Source organism: Phalacrocorax aristotelis, chromosome 6 (genome assembly GCF_949628215.1).
Source record: "Phalacrocorax aristotelis chromosome 6, bGulAri2.1, whole genome shotgun sequence".
In the NCBI taxonomy this organism is placed as follows: Eukaryota; Metazoa; Chordata; class Aves; order Suliformes; family Phalacrocoracidae; genus Phalacrocorax; species Phalacrocorax aristotelis.
The window spans coordinates 50648354-50666758 of record NC_134281.1 but is presented as its reverse complement, the minus strand read 5'-3'; the positions used below and the strand labels follow the sequence as shown (position 1 = coordinate 50666758).

General features: G+C 54.4%; 1 protein-coding gene across 2 annotated transcripts in view; it reads left to right on the top strand.

Moving 5' to 3' along the window:
- RNF220 (ring finger protein 220) overlaps window positions 1-18405 on the top strand; it is a 229520-nt gene that overhangs the window by 86936 nt on the left and 124179 nt on the right. The window contains exon 3 of one of the 2 annotated variants that reach the window (XM_075097812.1): window positions 7478-7552. The exons of the other annotated variant lie outside the window; for it this stretch is intronic. Coding sequence (XP_074953913.1) covers window positions 7478-7552 — 75 coding nt within the window. The remainder of the gene's footprint in view (window positions 1-7477; window positions 7553-18405) is intronic. 2 annotated transcript variants of the gene reach the window in all.

The window sequence follows — 18405 nt, the reverse complement described above, 5'->3', positions numbered from 1 at the left end:
CGTGGGCAGGGCCTGAGGGTCAGTGCCTCCAGAGAAGGAGAGAGATGGGGCAGCACAGCCCAGCTGCTGGCAGAAGGACCAGCTCTGCCTCCTCCTCCAGCCCAGGGGAGAACTCAGGGAGAGCCCAAGCGGGGGGGATCCTCCAGTGGAAATGGGGGATGCAAGAGCTGCCCCAGGGAAGGGGAAAGCCACCCACTCCACAGATTTCAGTGCAACACACCAGCACCCACGTAGGACACACCTGCACCTACGTATGGGTGCTTGAGACCTCTGCACTTTGCTCGGTGCCTGTGTGTGCCACTCACCCTCAATGCAAGCCATTACCAGGGCTGCTTTTTAGCTTGTTTAAGCAGCTATCAGGGTGCTTTTTAGTTTGTATGGCAAAGGCCTGGGGTCAGGAGGATTTTCTTCCTACGCTTGTTGTAGACTAGAACTTGTTCAAAAAGTTTACTTCCCGGGAAAAGTTTTAAGTAAAATAGGGGGAAAGTAGATTCTTTGGTATAACAGTTTTAAACCATTCAGAATGATTTTTTTCAGCTGATTGGAGTGTAATGAAAATGTAAGGGATACCATCTTTTCCCTCCCCTTTATCTTTCTTTGAGAAGAGAGATGCGTGTAAGAAGGGGCTGAGAATTGCACTGAAACCAGCATTTTTTTAATTGAGTGGAAAAATTTTAAAGTCGTTTGGTCTGTCAAAAACCCCATACAAACCTGAAGGAAAGCAAGCTTTGAAACCCTTGTAAAACACCTCTTTCATTCTGGTGTCACAAAAAGGGCTTTTTATTTCCCCGCGAGCAGCTGTGCTGCTCGGTGCTGCCTGTCCATGGTATGTAAGCGCGTGGCCCCGGGCTGGCCGTGTGTGTCCCCCTGTGCCATGTCCCGCAATGGGGTGGCATTTGGGAGCCAGCATAACCCCCAGTCCCGCTCCCCTTTGCTTCGAGGTTGTGGAAGGTTCAGCAGCTGTAGGACCAAGCCTCACTCTGTGCCACGCATTCCCCTGGCTGGAGGTGCTTGGGGTCAGGATCAGCAGGCTGCATTGCTGGTAGAACAAACCCCAGAAAAGCCCCAACACAAGTGCAGAGAAGTGCCTTTGGTTGTGGCGGGGACATGCAGAGCTGTCAGAGTCTGCATTAAATTGGCAAGATCCTGTACCACTAACCTGCTCATCCTTGAGTACCCATCTACTAACCAAAAGTGCCTATAGCTCGTAGTGTAGTTACTGCCCCTCTTTTCCTTAGAGAATGAAACAGGAAGAGGAATCCAGCATTTGCAGACCCACAGCATTGGTGCTGTCATACTCCCCTCGCCTGACACAAGGCTTTACACACGTGTAGAACAGAGAAGGTGCAAGGAAATTGCCTTCGCCAGAGGCCCAAACCTCGCAGTGCAGACCTGCGCAGGACTGATGCCTGGCACATGGATATAAAATACAGCGCCCTGCAATAAAACATGCTCTGCTAGTCTATATATTTTGCAATCCCTTTAAAGATTTTTTTTTCTTTAAACCCCTCACCCCAGCTCCCTCCCCATTCTCCCCCCAAAAAATTATTATAAAGAATTATTGCCATTAGTACGTCTTTCCCAGTGAAAGGAGAAAATCGCCTCATTCATAATTTATACCCTCAATTACTATTAATAAAGAAATATTTCAGCAGAAAATCGCCTGGGAAAATTACACGTAACATTGCATTAACATTCTATTTGAACATTTTCATCACATTTGTTATAGAGTTAATAAGAGGGATATGCTCCCCTGACTTCTTCATGAAATTATGGGCTGCCTATGATAGTTTAATCTTTTAGACTTTATATAATATATTCACTTTACTAATTGAGCTATCCAAGGAGCAGTTAGGGATGTTCTTAAACGTGGAAGACAAAGTAATCAGGGCCGTGACTTCCTGACGAGAAGATCTTCTTCCGGAGATGGGGAGCCGCACGTGTGAGGAGCACACACGTACGTGTTTGTGCGCAGATGTGCCATTCCATTAGCCCTTCCCTTAATGTCCTGCCTGTACTTGGAAATGAATGTGAACGAAGGCTGGAGGTGATTTTCAGACTGGCAAATATTCCACAAAAGCTCCGTTTGTATTTCAGAGTGAAAGGGGGTTTGGTGAGCTTGAGCAACCTATTTTTTAAAAAAGAAACGCCCAGCAAGGGGGGTTTCCTGGGAGAAGTACCTCATGTAGACAAGCCTTTATGCTCAAATTCACCCCCGCCCATAATCGTGCACAGACCATATCCAAAACTCTGGACAGGGAGCTGGGCAGGGGTGGAAAACTCTTCTTCTGCTCTCCCTGGAGCTTCTGCTTCACCAGATAGTGCAATCTGGGGCACACAGTGCAGAAAGGCTTCCTCCCGCCCAGGATACAAGCAAACCCCAGATTGGGCCAGAGGCAAGAAGCGAGGCAGGTGTGAGCTGTGAAGGATGATGTGGCATTTGGAAGACGGACACTGCTCTGCTGCACCATGACAGTGCCACACCATGGGCGTTGCTCTGGACAGTTTGCTTGCCTCCAAAAATCTTGAGCAACAGGAAAGCCTTCGTAGCTCTCTCTCCTGCTCCTGCTGTCCTGCTCCTGCACCCGCAGCCAGGGACCTCATGCAGCTACTGGAGCCTTGGTCTAGACTCAGCTGCTCTTGAACCCTTCCTTGCACAGAGGCAGTGTTGAGCACAGAGATTTGAGCCCCTCGTTCAGTTTGGGAGCTGAACACAGGTCATGGTATCTCTGGGAGATCTTTCTTCCCCTCCATGTGCACACGAGATGTCCCTTACCACGGGATGTGATTCAGAGCTCTTAGTTTCAAGCAGGAGGCTTCCTGAGGCAACAGCAGGCAGTGGTTTGGACCAGGACCATGTGGAAGAGGGCTGCATTGTCAGCATGCCAGGAGGTTGCTCACTCATTAAGCCTAAGTACATGCAGTCACGAGCAGGTGCAAAGAGGGATCCATCACTGCTGAGCAACGGCCCTGCCACCGGAGATGAAGGTGAATCTCTGTTAGCTGCCTCTGATGAGGGAGACTGAGGGATCATGGGACCAGCTTCTTTGTTTCGTATCCACAGGGTGCTGGCATCCCCTCTGCAGCCACTGAGACTGGGCATGGGCAGGGAAAGGGTGGCAGGGTACAAGGTGGGATGCAGGCTCATAGGTGAGGATCTGCAGTCACCCCTGAAACCACTCTTGTGATTCCCAGCCTCTGCAAACTGGTGGCCATTGCTGACAGAAAGCCAAAGGGTTAAAGAAAAGCTTACATGTGTTGGGATTCATTAGCTGGGACTCATTAAACAGCAAATAAGAGCCAGGATGTTGCAAACCGAGTCCTGCTGAAGGCAGCTCCTGCAGGTGAGGCAGCCTGGGACTGCAGGAGACCCCCATGCTGAGGGACAGGCAGGTGAGCCCCCATCGCTCCCCAGCAGACTGTGTGGCTGGTGCATCCCACCAGAGATGGGAACTGGTGCAGGAAGAGTGCAAGGTGGGGTGCTGGCAGTGAGCACCCCTCCACCACCTCCCCATTGTTTAATGTATATTCACAAAGCCATCGACCCATAAGGCCCAGCCAGGCTCAACCATTCAGACCCCTGGTGTGACATCCAGTTCTGCCACTGGGTGGAAGAAGGGGCTGAGCTCCTGCCAGCTCTGTCCTCCCAGCCCATATGAGCCCATCAGGGGGACAAGGATAGGTGCATGACAACCTGAGCCTTTGGCCCTCCACTGCAGTGGGAGGTGTGGGGAGCAAAGCACCCAGACATGGTTGCATGAGCTGTGCAGCTCCATTAATGCCTTCATGGCAGAGCATGGTTGTCCCAGGCCAGTTGGTTTCTCATGGGATGTGCTGAGCTTGCAGCCAACATTTTCCTGCATGACAGTGTGCCACCAGCCAGCACTGACAGACGCTGTGGCCGGCTGGGCCATCACTGAGCCACACTAGGCAAGCAGCTGCCCATGATAGCCCACATCTCCCCATAGCCTCCCAGATGGACAGGAGGCCACAAGCTGCCCTATGTGCAAACATATGGAGAGTGTGGGGCATCAGGCATCTTTCCAGGGACCACATGGGCAGCCTGGGCATGACAGAGGATGAGAAAGGGGAGACACAGAGTGTCCACCCTGGGGATGGCCACTGCCTGGTCCTGAGCAGGATGGACCATGCTGTAAACAGGACAAGGCTTGTAAACAGGGCTCCAGCTGGGATAAATTTAGCCCATTGGGGTTGCAGCCCCGGCACGGCAGGACACGGTGTCAGGACATTGTCAAAAGGAGAGGGGGAGAAAGAAGCTGAATAAACAAACACAGCTTGTCCTTTTTTTTTTTTTTTTTTTGTCCTAGAGTTGTTATTTCAGCCGGACAATTGCCCTGCAGATTGAGGGAACAGGCTGGAGTTCAAGTGAATTTGGCTTCCAGCGCCTCCCTTTTTACACTGTGTTTTCACATGGGAATGTATCCTGGCATATATGGAGGGGGTGTCCTTACCCGTGTGTATGGAAAACTCGATGGATGCTCCATGCATATCTCTGGGATACGGCCCACAGGGATACGGGCTGTTTTGAAGCCTAGGTGAGGCTGAGTACCTTGGTATTGTCTGTCAGGTAGGAGTTTGCTTTCTCCGCATGCACAGCCTGGACTAACACCTGTGGGTGTCCGGGAGCACATGTGCAAGGTGATCTGTGCTCTCCATGCGTCTGTATGTGCCTCTGCAGGCAAAGCATCCCTGGAGGTGTCCCCCCACAGCAGAGGGGACTCTGTAGAGGTGAAAGTCTTTACAAGACTTTAGAAATGGGGATCAGGACTCCTGAGCTTTTTTTTCCCTAGTTCTGTCATGGGATTTGGACACATCATATTCCCCTGACAAAATCATCCGTGATCTCGGGAGCAAAGGGCATGGATCATCTCTGTCAGTCCTGCTCTGCAAGGACCTAAGACTTTTCTAAAGGCCATATTTAGAGGCAGCCTAATTTTTACGTCTTGATTTTATTTTTCTCACATCTCTCTCTGACACACACATACACACACACACTTCTATTGGAAAAACGATTTTAATACCCATGGCACACTGTCCTGGTGTGATATAAAATCCAATGACATGTGGCATTTGGAAAAGGTCACTTCCCCCATCAGGATTCATTATCCTACCTCAGCCTGGGAAGCCATGGGGTTGCCCCCTCCTCTGCGGACCCTTTGCCCCCTCCCCGGCTGCAGCAGGTGAGCAGGGAGAGGGGATGAGGTGGCTGGGTGGCCACACCAGGGACTTTGGCGGTTACAGGGACACGCTGCTGGGAAGGCTTGGGCTGCAAAGCAGGCTCCACTGGGTGCACAGGGCTTGGGCTGGCTTTCGCCTGCCTCCCCCTGCTCGCTGCTACCTCTCTATTCCCTTTCGAGCAGGAGCTGGCTCTTGCAGTGCCCTCAATCTGCATGGTTGCAGAAGGGAAACACTCCCCTTCCCTGTTTCACTTGTTCAATTTTTTGGCTGGGTTGGCTGGAAAGCGCCCTTTTGTGTTGTTGCTCACCGCTGCCTAGGCAGAACTGAGAAGAGAAAGTGGAGGTGACATGGAAAGCCCAGCTCCTCACCAGCTTCCCCACCAAGCATGGGGTCCATGGCTGCCCAGCACTCAGTGCCCCCCAGCCCCTGAGGCAGACCAGCAGCACCCAGAAGGCTGGATGCAGCAGCCCTGGGGGGGGGCCCACCCTGTCTTTTGGAGATTGCCCAAGCAGGGCAGCATCCTGGGCTAAAAAGGCTCCCCTGGTGCATGTTGCAGGTGAGGGTCAGCAGATGAGGTGCGGGGGATGCTCACAGCAGGGCAGGAGTGACAAGCTGTCCTGGGGTGCTTGCATATTTTTGCCTTTCCTTGGATTCATTCCTCCTTATGCTTCCCCAGGACCATCTTCATCCAAGTATATCCACTTTCCCAAGGTGTTTCCAGCCCAACTTGGGGCTATTCTCTGGAAAGGCAGAAGGGCACAGGAGGGCCACACCTGCTGTGGAGGCAGCCTGGGGGGCTCAGGGGATGTAGTCTCTTGTGGGGCAAAGTATGGTCTGTTCCCCAGCAAGTTGTGCCATGGGCAGGGGCACTGGGAGCCAGGACTTCTCCACTTGGAAACTGCCTTGGGGCACCTTGGGCAAGTTGTTCACATCTGTAACCCCATTTCCCACCCACAGGGGAGGTGAGATGTGAGGGTGGGTGCACTGAGCATGCAGTGGGCTCGGGGCTGCGGGAAGGGCAAGAGGCGGGGAGTGGGAGCAGTTGTTCCCGGGAGAGGAGGATTATTTTCGCAGCGGGGAGTGGGATTTGATGCCTGCTGAAGATGACTTCTCAGAGTGCTGAGGGTGATGGTGAGTGTAGCCCCTTCCTACCATATAAACACCAATGAGTTATGGGTACCCCAGCCTCTAATTATGCAGTCAGCCCCAAATAGGCTGTGTCTAACGAGGCTGACAGACTAATATCTCAAGAGCCCTTAATGCGTTATCATCTCCTGCTGAATGACCTCATATTTATAACTGCTCTGGTGGGAGGTTGAGAAATGTCCTTCTCTTCCCCCAGCCCCCTCCCCAACTTTTCCCCCACCCAGAGCAGCAGCTCTTCAGCCTCATCTGTTAGGATCAGGAGGAGAAAGGCGACTTCTCTCCATCCATCATGAGCAGAGTTCGCGCTATTAGATGATTAAAGACATTTTTTATAATATTTGGAAGAGGCTTTGAAATGTCTCTCAAACAGTGTGATTAATGCCTGCTTAACCCTCATCTGGCCGGGATGGTGCGATAGGGAGGTGGGTGCATCTCAGGGCAGGGCTCCGCTGGCATCTCAGTGGTCGCCTGGCCGTTGGGCACCCCGAACTCTGACAAGGTGTGATTCATGAGCGCGGGGCACCTGCAGGAAGCTCCGGCCTCCAGGCAGTTCCTAACGCACCGGGGACTTGGTGGTTTCTGAGGCTGCAACGGCTGGGGCAGGAGGAAGCAGCCCCTGCCCCCTCCCCAGCGCTTACACAAGAGGGCCCTGGCCTGTGCTGGTCCACAAGCTGGACGGTCCCACGCCAATGCTGTGGGTTTCAAGGGCAGGCAGGGAGAGGGGGTGAGCAGCCTGTGCCCATTCCCAGCTGGCCTGAGCTGGTGGAGTGTTTGCTTTCCCCATTTCTCCTTCTTTTTCCTCTGCCTCTCCAGATGACTCACTCTCAGAGGCAAGTCTCTCCAAAACAAATCACAGGTGTCTAGATGCTCCAGTAGGATCCATCTTTAGGATGTTGCATCCCTGCTCAGAGCTTGCCGTACAGACCTGTGGGGCTGGTGGACACATTCAGGCTAAAAATCGTGCCAGCATTACCTTGGCTGGTACCTGCCAAAGGCCGAATCGCTGATGTTCGCTGACCTTGTTTCCCGTGGGGGAGTGGAGATTTGGCCTCAGATGGGGGAAGGATACCCGCCTCCTTTGATCACAGGCGCAATGTTTCATAATCTCAATTTCTTGTCAATTGATTGCCAGATAGAAGCGACAACCAAAGAGGGCCCCAGGCGTCTGCAACTGCCACTCATCGTATGATTTTAACTCTCCCCCTCTGTAAGTTTGCATTATTTTCTTCTTCTTGTTGTTGTTATCTAAAGAAACCTTCCCTCCCTCCCCCTCCAAAAAGGCTCCTAGAAATCCCAACGCCCTTGTCAGTTTGGTATTCAATGTAAAAATAGCTGAGAAGGGTTAATGCATGATTAATAGGTGTTTTATTAAAATGGTTAATCTGTCATTATAGAGTCTAAAAGATCAATAGCTTTCTTATAATCATGGCTTAAAATCATCTTTAGTGCCACTGCTTATAGACTTAAGACCCTGGGCAAGATGCTTAGGGGACCTAGGAGTCTCCTGTTAACTCATTCTAACCCTTCTGCCATCTGAAGTGTGACCCAAGATCTCCCGCAGACAGCGAAAAGGCGAGACAGGGCTGCACATAGTGGTATGCTTACCATCCACCTTATTATTTATGGGTATTAAACCTGAGTGACAGAGGAGGGAAATGGAAAGGGAGAAACTGGGAATGCAGCTGGATAAATGCTCTTTGTTACAACCATCAGCAGCGCCCGAGCAGAACGAGGCGAGGCCATGGCTGGGCTGTCTCCGATCCATTAGTTCTGTTGCAAAGCAGCGAGCGTTGGCCAAGCATTGCCCCATCACGGCCGTTCTCCTTCACTAACGAGCGCTGCCTTGCATGCTGGGGTGAGGTGGGGGGGTTCCAGCCTTGCACAGAGGTGAAGCCATGCGCCTGGTGTGAGGCAGGGTGATGGTGGCCAGGCAGGACCAGTCCAATGCTACCTGAGTCCCATCCATGTCCTCAGCCCCAGAGGCTGCTTTCCTGGCAGTTGAGTGTTCTTGGGTCTGATTGACCCAGCCCTTTGCCATGCCTGGTCCATGCTGCTTTTTGATAACTCCGGCAATACCATGACAAATCCCAGAGACACTGAGCTGCCGACCCCCAGCGCGAGGTCTCTGCGGGAGGAGGTGCTGTTTAGACAGGCTGACACGGGAGCGGCTGAGCCAGTGCAGGCAGGGGGGAGCACAGCCCCCTCTCTGCCCCCTAACTGCCCCGCGGCATACTCTCCTCCACGGCAGAGGAAGGGATCCTGAGATCATGCAAGGGGTCTGTGGTGAAGCTTGGACGGCAATGTGGAGCACCGCAGGAGCACTGCACTCTGAGCATGAGGTAGGGCACCTGGCACTGGCGAATGGTCCCCTGAGTGATTTTGGGAGCCTTGGCTATGGATGTTGCTGTGGCACTCATGCAGTGGAGACACAGACCTGCTGCCGAGTGAGCAGAGCATATGTTGGTGTGCAGGACCAGTCCTGGTGGCCTGAAACCCCTCCCTGTACCCCCATTTCTCCCTCTGAAATGCATGTGCGCAGCATGGACAGACTTCTGTGCAGCCCCTGGCACCACAGGCCTGCCCATGCTTGGAGACCCTGCTCAGAGGCTGCTGGGAGATGGTGCTCTCTAATAACTTGGATATGCAGAGTGCCTCTGCTGCAGCACCCCCCCCCCACCTCCTTGTCCTGCGTGGGGGCTCAGCCCTGCTTCCCACCGGGCTCTGCTCCCTGCCTGACCTCACAGCCCTTGCCAGCCAGCTGGCCTCAAACCATAGTTCAGGTGAGATGAAGGCAAGTTCATACCATTACTTTCCCCTTCTCTTCCCTGCCTGTCCTGCACTCACCCTGCTAGGGCTGCCTTGAATAACTCCCGCCTGGCAAGAAATCCCAAGTCTGCCCTGTCCATCCAGGGGGGTGTGTGCCTGGTGCGGGGGTACCGGCCTGCCAGGAGGGTATCGCTGCCTCCACCTCCCACCCCCATCAGTGCTCAGCATGGGGCTGGGCAGAGATTTTCCAGACCCCCTGGGTCCAGCCCTCTCCATCCCTGCCTCATTGCTTATTTCTGGGCCATTACATTCGACAGGGAGAATTTGTTTCTGTCCAGAGCAGTTCCCCGGACAGTCTCAAACCTCTGAAGATTTATCATCCTGAGCTTTTGTTTGTAGGTCTTCAGGACCCTCTGCCCCACAGCCAATCCTGGATGCTTCTCTGTCTCCTCCACTGAGCCTGCTGCCCCCCAGGAGCACTGACCCCTCTCTTCCCCCATGGATGCCCAGGCATGCAGGTTTCCATGCACACACACACCTGCAAAGGCCACTGCTGAGGGCAGGATGCTGTGGTCACAGTGGCAGGAGACATGTCCTACCTACTGGGAAGGTGATGGCTGTGGCTGCTTCTGGCGTTGCTCCCCAGGGCTGCCAAGGGATGTGGCCATGCACAGGGCATGCTGGGCTCCCAGCACAGAAATCCCCCGGGATCCTCAGCCTGCCCTGGGAGTGGTGTCAGGGGAGCCTCCGCTCATCCCCCCGCAGCTCCCAGATTGCATCCCTGCCTCCAGCCCTGCTCCGTGGCAGCTGAGCGGTTGGGAGGGCTGGGCACAGGCGAGGCATGAGCCCCCTCGCTTGTCTCAGGGGTCAGCACTGGTGTCCCCTCATGACTAATAGAGCTGAAGCAGCGGCGGCCGCCTGTGCCTAATGACAGCAGGGTGACAGTGGGGGCAGCGCAGGTGCCAGTGCCATGGGCTGCACTCTCCATCTAAGCAGGTGTTTGGCTGCCCTGCAGTCATGGTGGTCAGGATTTAGGGTCACTTTCAGCAGGTTCAGGCCTATCAGGTTGGAGGTATCACCTGGCACAGGGAATGACTGGGGTTACCTTTCCAAATTGCCACCACTGCTACATTAGGTGGGGACCCCCCCCTTGCCACCAGCCCCCCTGCTTGCTCTCCTCCTGTCCCAGAGGCCAGCATATCAGTGACAGAAAGCTGCTCTGGGGGCTGGTGGAGTGTGACAGAGAAGGAAAGGGGTGCAGGGCTGTTTTACAAAAGCGCCGCCCCTGCAGCCCCGTCCCCTCCCTAGCTGCCCACATTCCTCTGCAGAAGTGCCAGGAAGGGGGGAACCAACCTTTGGCACATTTATTGACACTCCCTGAGTTCATACTGTAACTCTACAATCTTTCCCTGAGATTATTAAGAATTAATTGATCACTTTTATATTTCCCCCGATACCCAGTGCTGCTTCGCGACAGGCGGCAGGAGGAGGGAAGGGAGACGGGAGGAGGGCAGGGTGTGTGTAAAAAACACACTGATAAATGTTAATTACTCTTTTACAGCCCTTGTCAAATTCCAAAGCAAGTTGTAAATTCATTAAACTCTAACGGATTAAGCACATGCAGCTTATTTAGTCACCATAAACAAGATCATTTGGATGTTGATTTTCCCCTTTTTATTGCTGCAGCAGAAAAGGGGAAAAAAATCGGATGAGGGAAGCAGTTGGTGGTTACCAGGGAGTCAGAAAAGTTTGGATTTATTGCATATCTTGTTCTCTTGATCCATGGCAGTTCTGTAGCACACCAGTACTCAGGTTGTGCCTGGGCAGCTTCTTGCCAGGGAGTGTGGCCTTCCAAGGAGCTGTGTCCATGCCCCAAGCTGTTGAATCTGCATGGATTGACCTGGGATGGAGAAGCCATGCTGCACAAAAGTCTCCGTATCCTCTCCATGCCCCAGTGCTGCCTGCCTTCTTAGTGCTGAGGCTTTTAAAGACCTTAAAGCAAGGTCTGGATGAACAGAGATGGGATGCTCAAAGACCCTTTGATGGTGGTTTTGGGCTGGGCTGGCTGCTCTGCACTCTGTCATGCTGGGACATGTCCAAGGGTAGGCTGGTTGTCTTCAGTGAGGCTAAACCCAGCCCCTGAGATACAGGGGTTTGCTTTCAGCCACACTTCAAGGGATCGTGCAGGCAGTTAGCATAAAACCAGCTCTGCTCATTCTGGGGTGTTTCAGCCCATTTAAGTGCTGACCCCAAGGTGTTGACTGTGCCCAAATGAGTGGGACACATCACCAACCAAGCTCAGGCACGAGGGAGAAGAAGCAGGGAAGAAACACTGTGGTGGCAGGGAGGGACAGGGCACCTCTGGCTGCTTTGAACATGCGGCATGGCCCAGGGTCTGTTGACCTGCACCGTGAGCTTGCCATCCTCTACATGCACATGTTACTAATCTGGGCTGACCTCCTGAGCTGTTGGAGCAGGGGAAGGAGAATGAGAGGAGGGTCATCGAGATTAATTAATACTCAGGGCTCTAATTATGAGTTTCTTCAACACTGGGCTTCTAACGAGGAACAGGTGCTGAGGCAGCCCTGAGTCCTGTTGCCCCCCAGCTGGCCCTGCTGAGACATCTCCTGCCTCCTTGCAGGGATGGTTTTACTGGGAGAGGGATGGGATTTAGCCCCTGGATGCCACCGACTCCCACTGCAGCTCTGGGGCTTTGAGCTGTGTGGCCAAGAAGTTGACAGACTGCTGTGTAACCCTGTCCATGCCTTGGGCTAAGCACCAGAGACCTGCTGCCACCCTGAGCACCCCAGCTCCCTGCCTCAGTCCAGTACCCAGGCATGGGATGGGGGCAGGAGGTGGCCGGGGCGGGGGGCAGAGGACCTTGATGGGTGTTACAGCCTGGCCCTGCATAGTGGAGGGTGCTCCTCAGGTCTGGTGCTGGCAGGAGCCCTGGCACTGCTGATGCCAGTTACCCATCTCGAGCCAAGTGGCTCATGCCTAGTGGTGCTGGCCCTGGGGCACGGCTGTGCTTCTCCAGCATCTCCCAGCCTCTGATGAGGCTGTGCTTGTCAGGAGCTGCAGGCAGCCGTGCACTGCAGGCAGCAGAGGGAACTCTAAACACCTCACTGGAGCTCACAGCCTGGCTGCTGCCAGAAAAATTTAGGGCTTTTGCTTCAGGGTCCTCAGCAGCACTTCATCTAAAGGAGGTGGCCTGGGTCACTGCCTTCCTCCAGCCCCATCTGAGCCCATCTCTGAAATGGGTACAGCCCACAAAGATCTGAGCCATGGGTACGTATGTATCACCCTGGCCCTGCTCCCCTCTGCATTTGCCTTTTGGGGGCACAGAGAGAAAGAGGAGCCACTGAAGGTGTCAGTTAGGACAGTGAGAGGGTGCCAGCCCTCAGAGCCCCATTCCTGGCAAGTGTTTCTCTCCAGCAGTCTTCATCATTTTACTTGCAGTGAATACAAAGCGCACAGATAAGTGCCAGCAGAAGCATGCCTGCACACCAGGTCCCTGTGTGCTTTCCCGCTGTGTGGAGGTGCCCTCCGGAAATATCCCTGGGCTTCTGAGCATGGACAAGGCATCCAGGGGTTAACGGAAGGAGCATGTCCCATGCTAAGCAGTAGCTAACAGCCACTAGCTAATAACTTTATGGCTTCAAAGCAGGGCATTTATCATGCTGAAGTTTGTTTATGCACTAGTTATATGGTGCATTATACCAGCACTGTGTTTGGCTGATAAATTCTCCGTGACAAGTGAGGCTACCAATGGGGACTCACTGAGTCCAAAAGACCCGTCGCTTTTTCCTGAACTCTGCTTTCCGAGATAAGGATGTTTTTTCCCTCTTTTGTTTTGTAAGGAGGAAAGAAAAAAGGTTGACAACCTGTAACTTAAAAAAAAGAGGGAGACTTTTGTTGCGGATAGGTCGCCGATGCCGTGGTCCCCTGACGGGGGCAGAGATGGTCATGATCCTGGCAAGGACCAGGCGGGCTGTGTGTGAGGACTTCTGAGCAAATAATGCATGTGGGTCCGTGCCAGGACATTTGTGCATGTGCTGTGTGGGCACTGACAGCTCGTATGGGCTCTGGATACCTCCGAGAACAGCCTACCTCAGTCCTGTCTACCTTGAGAGGGTATTTTTTGGGTAGACCTGTTAGAGGGCACTCTGGCAACCCTCTAGTTCTGCTCGATGTTTCTGAAGTGAGCCATAATCATAGCATTCGTCACTATTTTGAGGTTGTGCATGTGTGCAATTTGTTGCTGAGCACAGCACAGCTGCTATGTTCCCCTGTACCCCTTCACTGCTGGGTAAATTGCTTTAATCCTACTAATAATAATGACCTTCACATTTCTGGCTTGCTCTATCACAGGAGCCAAACCCACTTTGCAAACATTAACAAGCTTGGCCTCCCAACTCCGTGCAAACACGATGGGGCAGGATTCTTTTTCCCTGCTGCTGTGGTGGGGAAACTGAGGCATAAAGCAAAGAGCCAGCTGCTCTGAGCCTACCCAGAGGGGCACCCCTTGCTTTAACCAGCAGACCTCACCCTGTTCCAGTTTGAACTAGTGTACGCTTTCATGGGTCTCACCTGTGGAGCGAGACCTGGGTCTTCTTGGTTAGTGGGATGCAGCAGGACCGACCCTGATGCCAGGACGTGCCTCCACAGTGCCACCGAGGTGGTTTGTGTGTCAGCAGCCTTTTCTCCTGCTGGGGAGCGGAACCCTCATGCAGGATGCTGGGGGGGGGGGGCTGGGATGTGCCAGCTCAGCCTGGCCCCTTCCCCATGGGGCCACGTCACTCCATCCTGCTGCAAAAAGCAGAAAGCCCCTCACCATGGTCCAGTGCTTGGGGGCAAATGCCCAGCCAGTGGGCATGTGGGCACACACCTCCCCGCACGCAAACTTGCTTGTTATGTGCATCTGTGGGTGTTCCCAGGTGAAAGCATCTTAGCACATTTACCTGTACTCACCTGTGTGCTCATGTATGGGTGTGCATAAACATGGATTCATTAGTGCATTATGTGCATCTCTATCTCCGTGTGCTGCGTTAGGATCCGTCCACGGCTGCGCTCCCGTGTGGGCATCCCCAGCCACAGAGCCGTCCCAGCCTGCACATCTCTGGCTGCGTACCTGTTGCATCTCGGGCTGCGTACCTGTGCCAGCCTGCGCGGCCCGGCTGCGGATCTGCATCGGTGGCTGCGTGCAGTGGCCCCTGCAGGCTGTAAATACTGCCAGTGTGGCGGGGAGGTTGAGCGGTTTATGGCTCAAGGTCAGGCCCATGAATCATAAAAAGGTGTCGGAAGGAGCATTAACTCCTAGCCTTCACTCGGTCTCTGTGTGGTTTCAGGCGGGGCCCCGGAGGCAGTGATTAAAGGGTGCACCTTCCCCTTTCAGTTTTACGGTAAAAGGAAAGCAGTAAATTAGAAGCCCACAGGCTGGGGCAGGCCAGGTCCCACCAGTGCAACAGCTAAGCGAGTACCTGCCATGCACCCCGAGACCCCTGCCGCCAGCTCTGTGCGCCCACCACCAGCATGGCCCCTGCACAGCCCCTTCCCACAGCGGCCCCTTCCCAAGGGGCAGAGTCCGGCCGTGCACTCGGCAGGCGGCCGTGCTTATGGCGGGTACACCCCTCCATCCTAGCCTGGCCGACAGCTCGGGATGGCTGGGGGTGCTCACCCCGCTCGCCCCATAGAGCAGCAGTGCCTATGCTCTGCACCTTTTTACAGCTCCAGCTATAATTAACTCAAGTAATAAAATTTTTTAAATTCAAATAGATATAATTAACATTTAATGCCCCTGTTTTCTTGCAAGTTGTCAGGACTATTAAGAGCTTAGTATTGATCGAAGAGGTGAGGCAGATGTTTCTGCTGCTGAGGTGGGATTGCCAGGACAGAGGCAGAAGCTCTGATAATGGTCGGGTCCCTGCCCCACATCTGGATCTCCGGACAGTGAGTTGGGGCTGGGGAGAGCTGGGGCAACATCCAGTGCTGTGGGGCTGACTCAGACCCAGGGAGGCAGGAAGGAAGGGGTGAAGAATGCTTGCAGGATCCCACTTTTTCCTACCACTTGGCTATAGGTAGTCTCCAGCACTGCAGCCTCATGGCAAGTACTCAGGCATGGGGCATTGCTAGAGGTTTCAACCTGCTGGCACATGCTTCAACCCACCATCTCCTGAAGAAGGGCTTTCAGAGGCGAAGGTGAGAATGCACCCAGCCCCATCCTCATCTGGGCAGTGGTGTCATCCTTCTGAGCCTGACCCAGCTGGTGGCTGCCCTGGCATCCTTGGCTCGTCCCTGCTGCCTGCCAGGCTGGTGAGCAGGACATGGGACATATGCAATAATGCCTTCCCCGGGCAGCTGCTGCAGCAGCCAGCTCGAAAAGGCACTGTGCAAATGGCCGGGCATCTTTGTCCATCACCAGGCTGATTTCCCCCAGCTCCTGCTAGCTTGGCGTGGCTGCTCACCCTCCGGACCTGCCTGCTGGACCTGTGGGCTGCAGGTCAGGCTGCCACCGCCTGCCTGGTACCTGCAATAGCAAGGGCCGGGGGGCAGGCCGGGAGCTGGAGCACATCTGCCCCGGGGACACTGCACATCTGTCTGGTACGGCAGCCCTTCGGGCCCCTGGCAGCTGGTGAGGAGACTGGGGCTGGGCTGAGTGAAAAGCCCAGGCATACTCCGTTCCTCTGTCCCTGGGCTGGGTTGAGCATTAGATGTCTCTGAGGAGGGGAGGGAGGGAGCCTAGCAGCTTGCCAGGAGGGAAAATACTTCTCCTTTCCCTTAAAAAAAAAAAAAAGTGCTTTTCCCCCCTGGGGAATGGCATCGTGAAGCCCTGGAATTGACAGGGCTGCCAGAGCTGATGGATGGCGTCGGCGGAGGGAGCAAAGCAGGTCAGCAGAGCAGAAACCAGCAGGCACAAAGAGAGAGCGTCCCCGCTAACCAAGGCAGGCGGTGACACGCTGTGCCGGGGCTGGGCCCACAACAGCCCCCTCTCTGTTGGGCTGGAGAGTTGGCACAGCTGGGGTACCTAGGGTGCCATCCTGCGATGCCCCCGGGCTCACCCCAACTGCACCCGCCAACAAGAAGGGCCTTTCTTCATCTCTGCACAAGCCCCGATTGTTCGGATGCTTCCCCTGCCACTGCCTTGTGCTTCTGCTCTTCCCAGAGATGGTTCTGGGAGGAAAGGGAGGACTTGCAACATCTGCATGTCCAGAGCTGCTGGGGCTTCAAGGTTTCTGAAGGGGCCTGGGCTCCTTGGGCAGCTCCAGATCAGGATACCTTGGTCATCTCGGCAGCTCCGCTGTGCGGCCATGCAAGCCCACAACCTGCCTGTGCCTCAGTTTCCTCGCCAGCAACTGAGTTCCTGCTCTGCCTTTGCAGGTGTGCTGCAAAGAGTGGGTGTGTGCATTTGAGCTAAGGAGCCGCCAAGAACTGGGGAGCTGCAGTGCCGACCGCTCAGGGCAGCCTCAGCACAGGCAGCTGTGCTGCTGGATCCTCTGCCTTCCCTCCGGGGCATGCAACAGCTTGCTGGCCATCCTGGAGTAGAAACTGAAAGGTGGAAGCCTGGTCTGGTGTGGTCTCTGAGGACTGCTCCAAGCAGGGACCTGGCCATATTTTGAGGCGAATCGTGGGAGGAACTGAGTTTTTGTAAATGGTGGAGGCAGTGACTGTGGGGAAACATTGAGAGACTGGGCAGCTGTGCTAAATTAGCCCTAACCTTACTGAAACTTGTGTGTAGTTTCTGCTTCCTCATGCGAGACACCCAGACATCCTCCCGCAGGGGAGGTGACAGCAGCTTGCAGTGACGCAGGGGGGACGCTGGCTATTGTGATTTGGCCAGGGCTCATAGACACCCACTCCAGCCTGGGAGCCCCCGGTTCTGCCAGTGGGAAATGTCTCCTTCCCAAGCACTGTCCCCACCAGGCACACGTGGGAGGGCAGGATCTGTCCCCATCAAACATGGGTGGGTGGGCAGCATCAGTAGGAGATCAGAGTGGAGGCAGGCCACAATCAGTTGTATAAAGTGAGAGCTCTTTGGAGGGCTGGAGTAAAACAAGAGGGCAGTGAGCCCCAGGCTTTGGATCCAGGACTACAGGCTGCTCCTTCTCTCTTGTGGGGTCAGCGGGACCTTCTCCTTTCTTCTCATCCCTGTGAGCACGAGGAGAGCAAGCTCCTGCCTCAGCTGGCAGGCCATAGCCCTTTGCCCAGATCCCCTGGATGGAGGCTCACAGTGCCCTCCAGGGATGCAGAGCTGCATTGCCCCTCCTGCAGCCTGGGGACATGGAGCAGGTCTCCCAGCAGACCCGTGGCAGGAAGGAGCCCAGGCATCCTGGCTCCCGTCCTGTGCTGTGCCTCCAGTGGGAAGATACGCCTGAAGCTGCCAGGCTGGAGGGACGTATCTCTGGAGTATTCTGAACCCTGAACTGTCAGCTTTGCTCTCCAATAAACCCTGCTGCTGAGTCCCTCTGCAGCGCCGACCGCTGCTCCAGCAGCTGTGAAGAGGAGTGCGGGAAGGGGCTCAGCTTCAAATCGATTCTCAACACTGCGATAAGAATCTCTTATCACCCTTGTCATTGTAATGGCTGGGACTGAAATGCTGGGCTGAGTAAGGGCCAGATTTCTGCACCACCAGTGGTGAGGAGGAGATGGGGTGCAGCAGGAAGGCAGCAGTGGCTTTGGGATGATGTCCCACTGGTTCTCTCCAGTGACAGCCAAAACCAGCTCTTCCTTCCCTTCCCAGCCTTGGGGCTGCCCCATCTCCTGCAAAGGAAGAGGAGCTCCCAGTGACACAGGTGAAATGCAGTGAAAGAATAAGTCCAGCAGATCCAGACCATACATGGGGGGAAAGGGCACACAGAAGAGCAGCCCAGAGGGCTGAACATTGCCAAGAGATGGAGTGAAAAGAAGAACAGGGAAGCTCCTGCTCCTACCTATGCAGCTGTCTTCAGCCTCTTCCCACCTCCCCCTGGGCCGGGCTCAGCCCAAGCCCTTCAGGAGGCTGCAGCACAGGAAGAAGACAGGCACCCAGGAGTCAACAGGCTGTGGAGCAGATAGGGATCTGGGGGGGTTTCCAGGCCTTTGGGAATTCCTTCTGTTCCCATTAATGTCTAAAAGCAGTTTTTCCAATGGTTAAGGAAAAAGGAACCAGTAACCTTACATGCTCTGGATGGTATTAGACTAGACAGTGGCAGTATTGAGTGCCCTCAACTGTCACAGGGCTCCCCCAGAGCTCCACAGCACGATCTGCCTTTTACCCCTTATGCTTCTCCCCTATGTTTTATTAACAACTGTTGATTG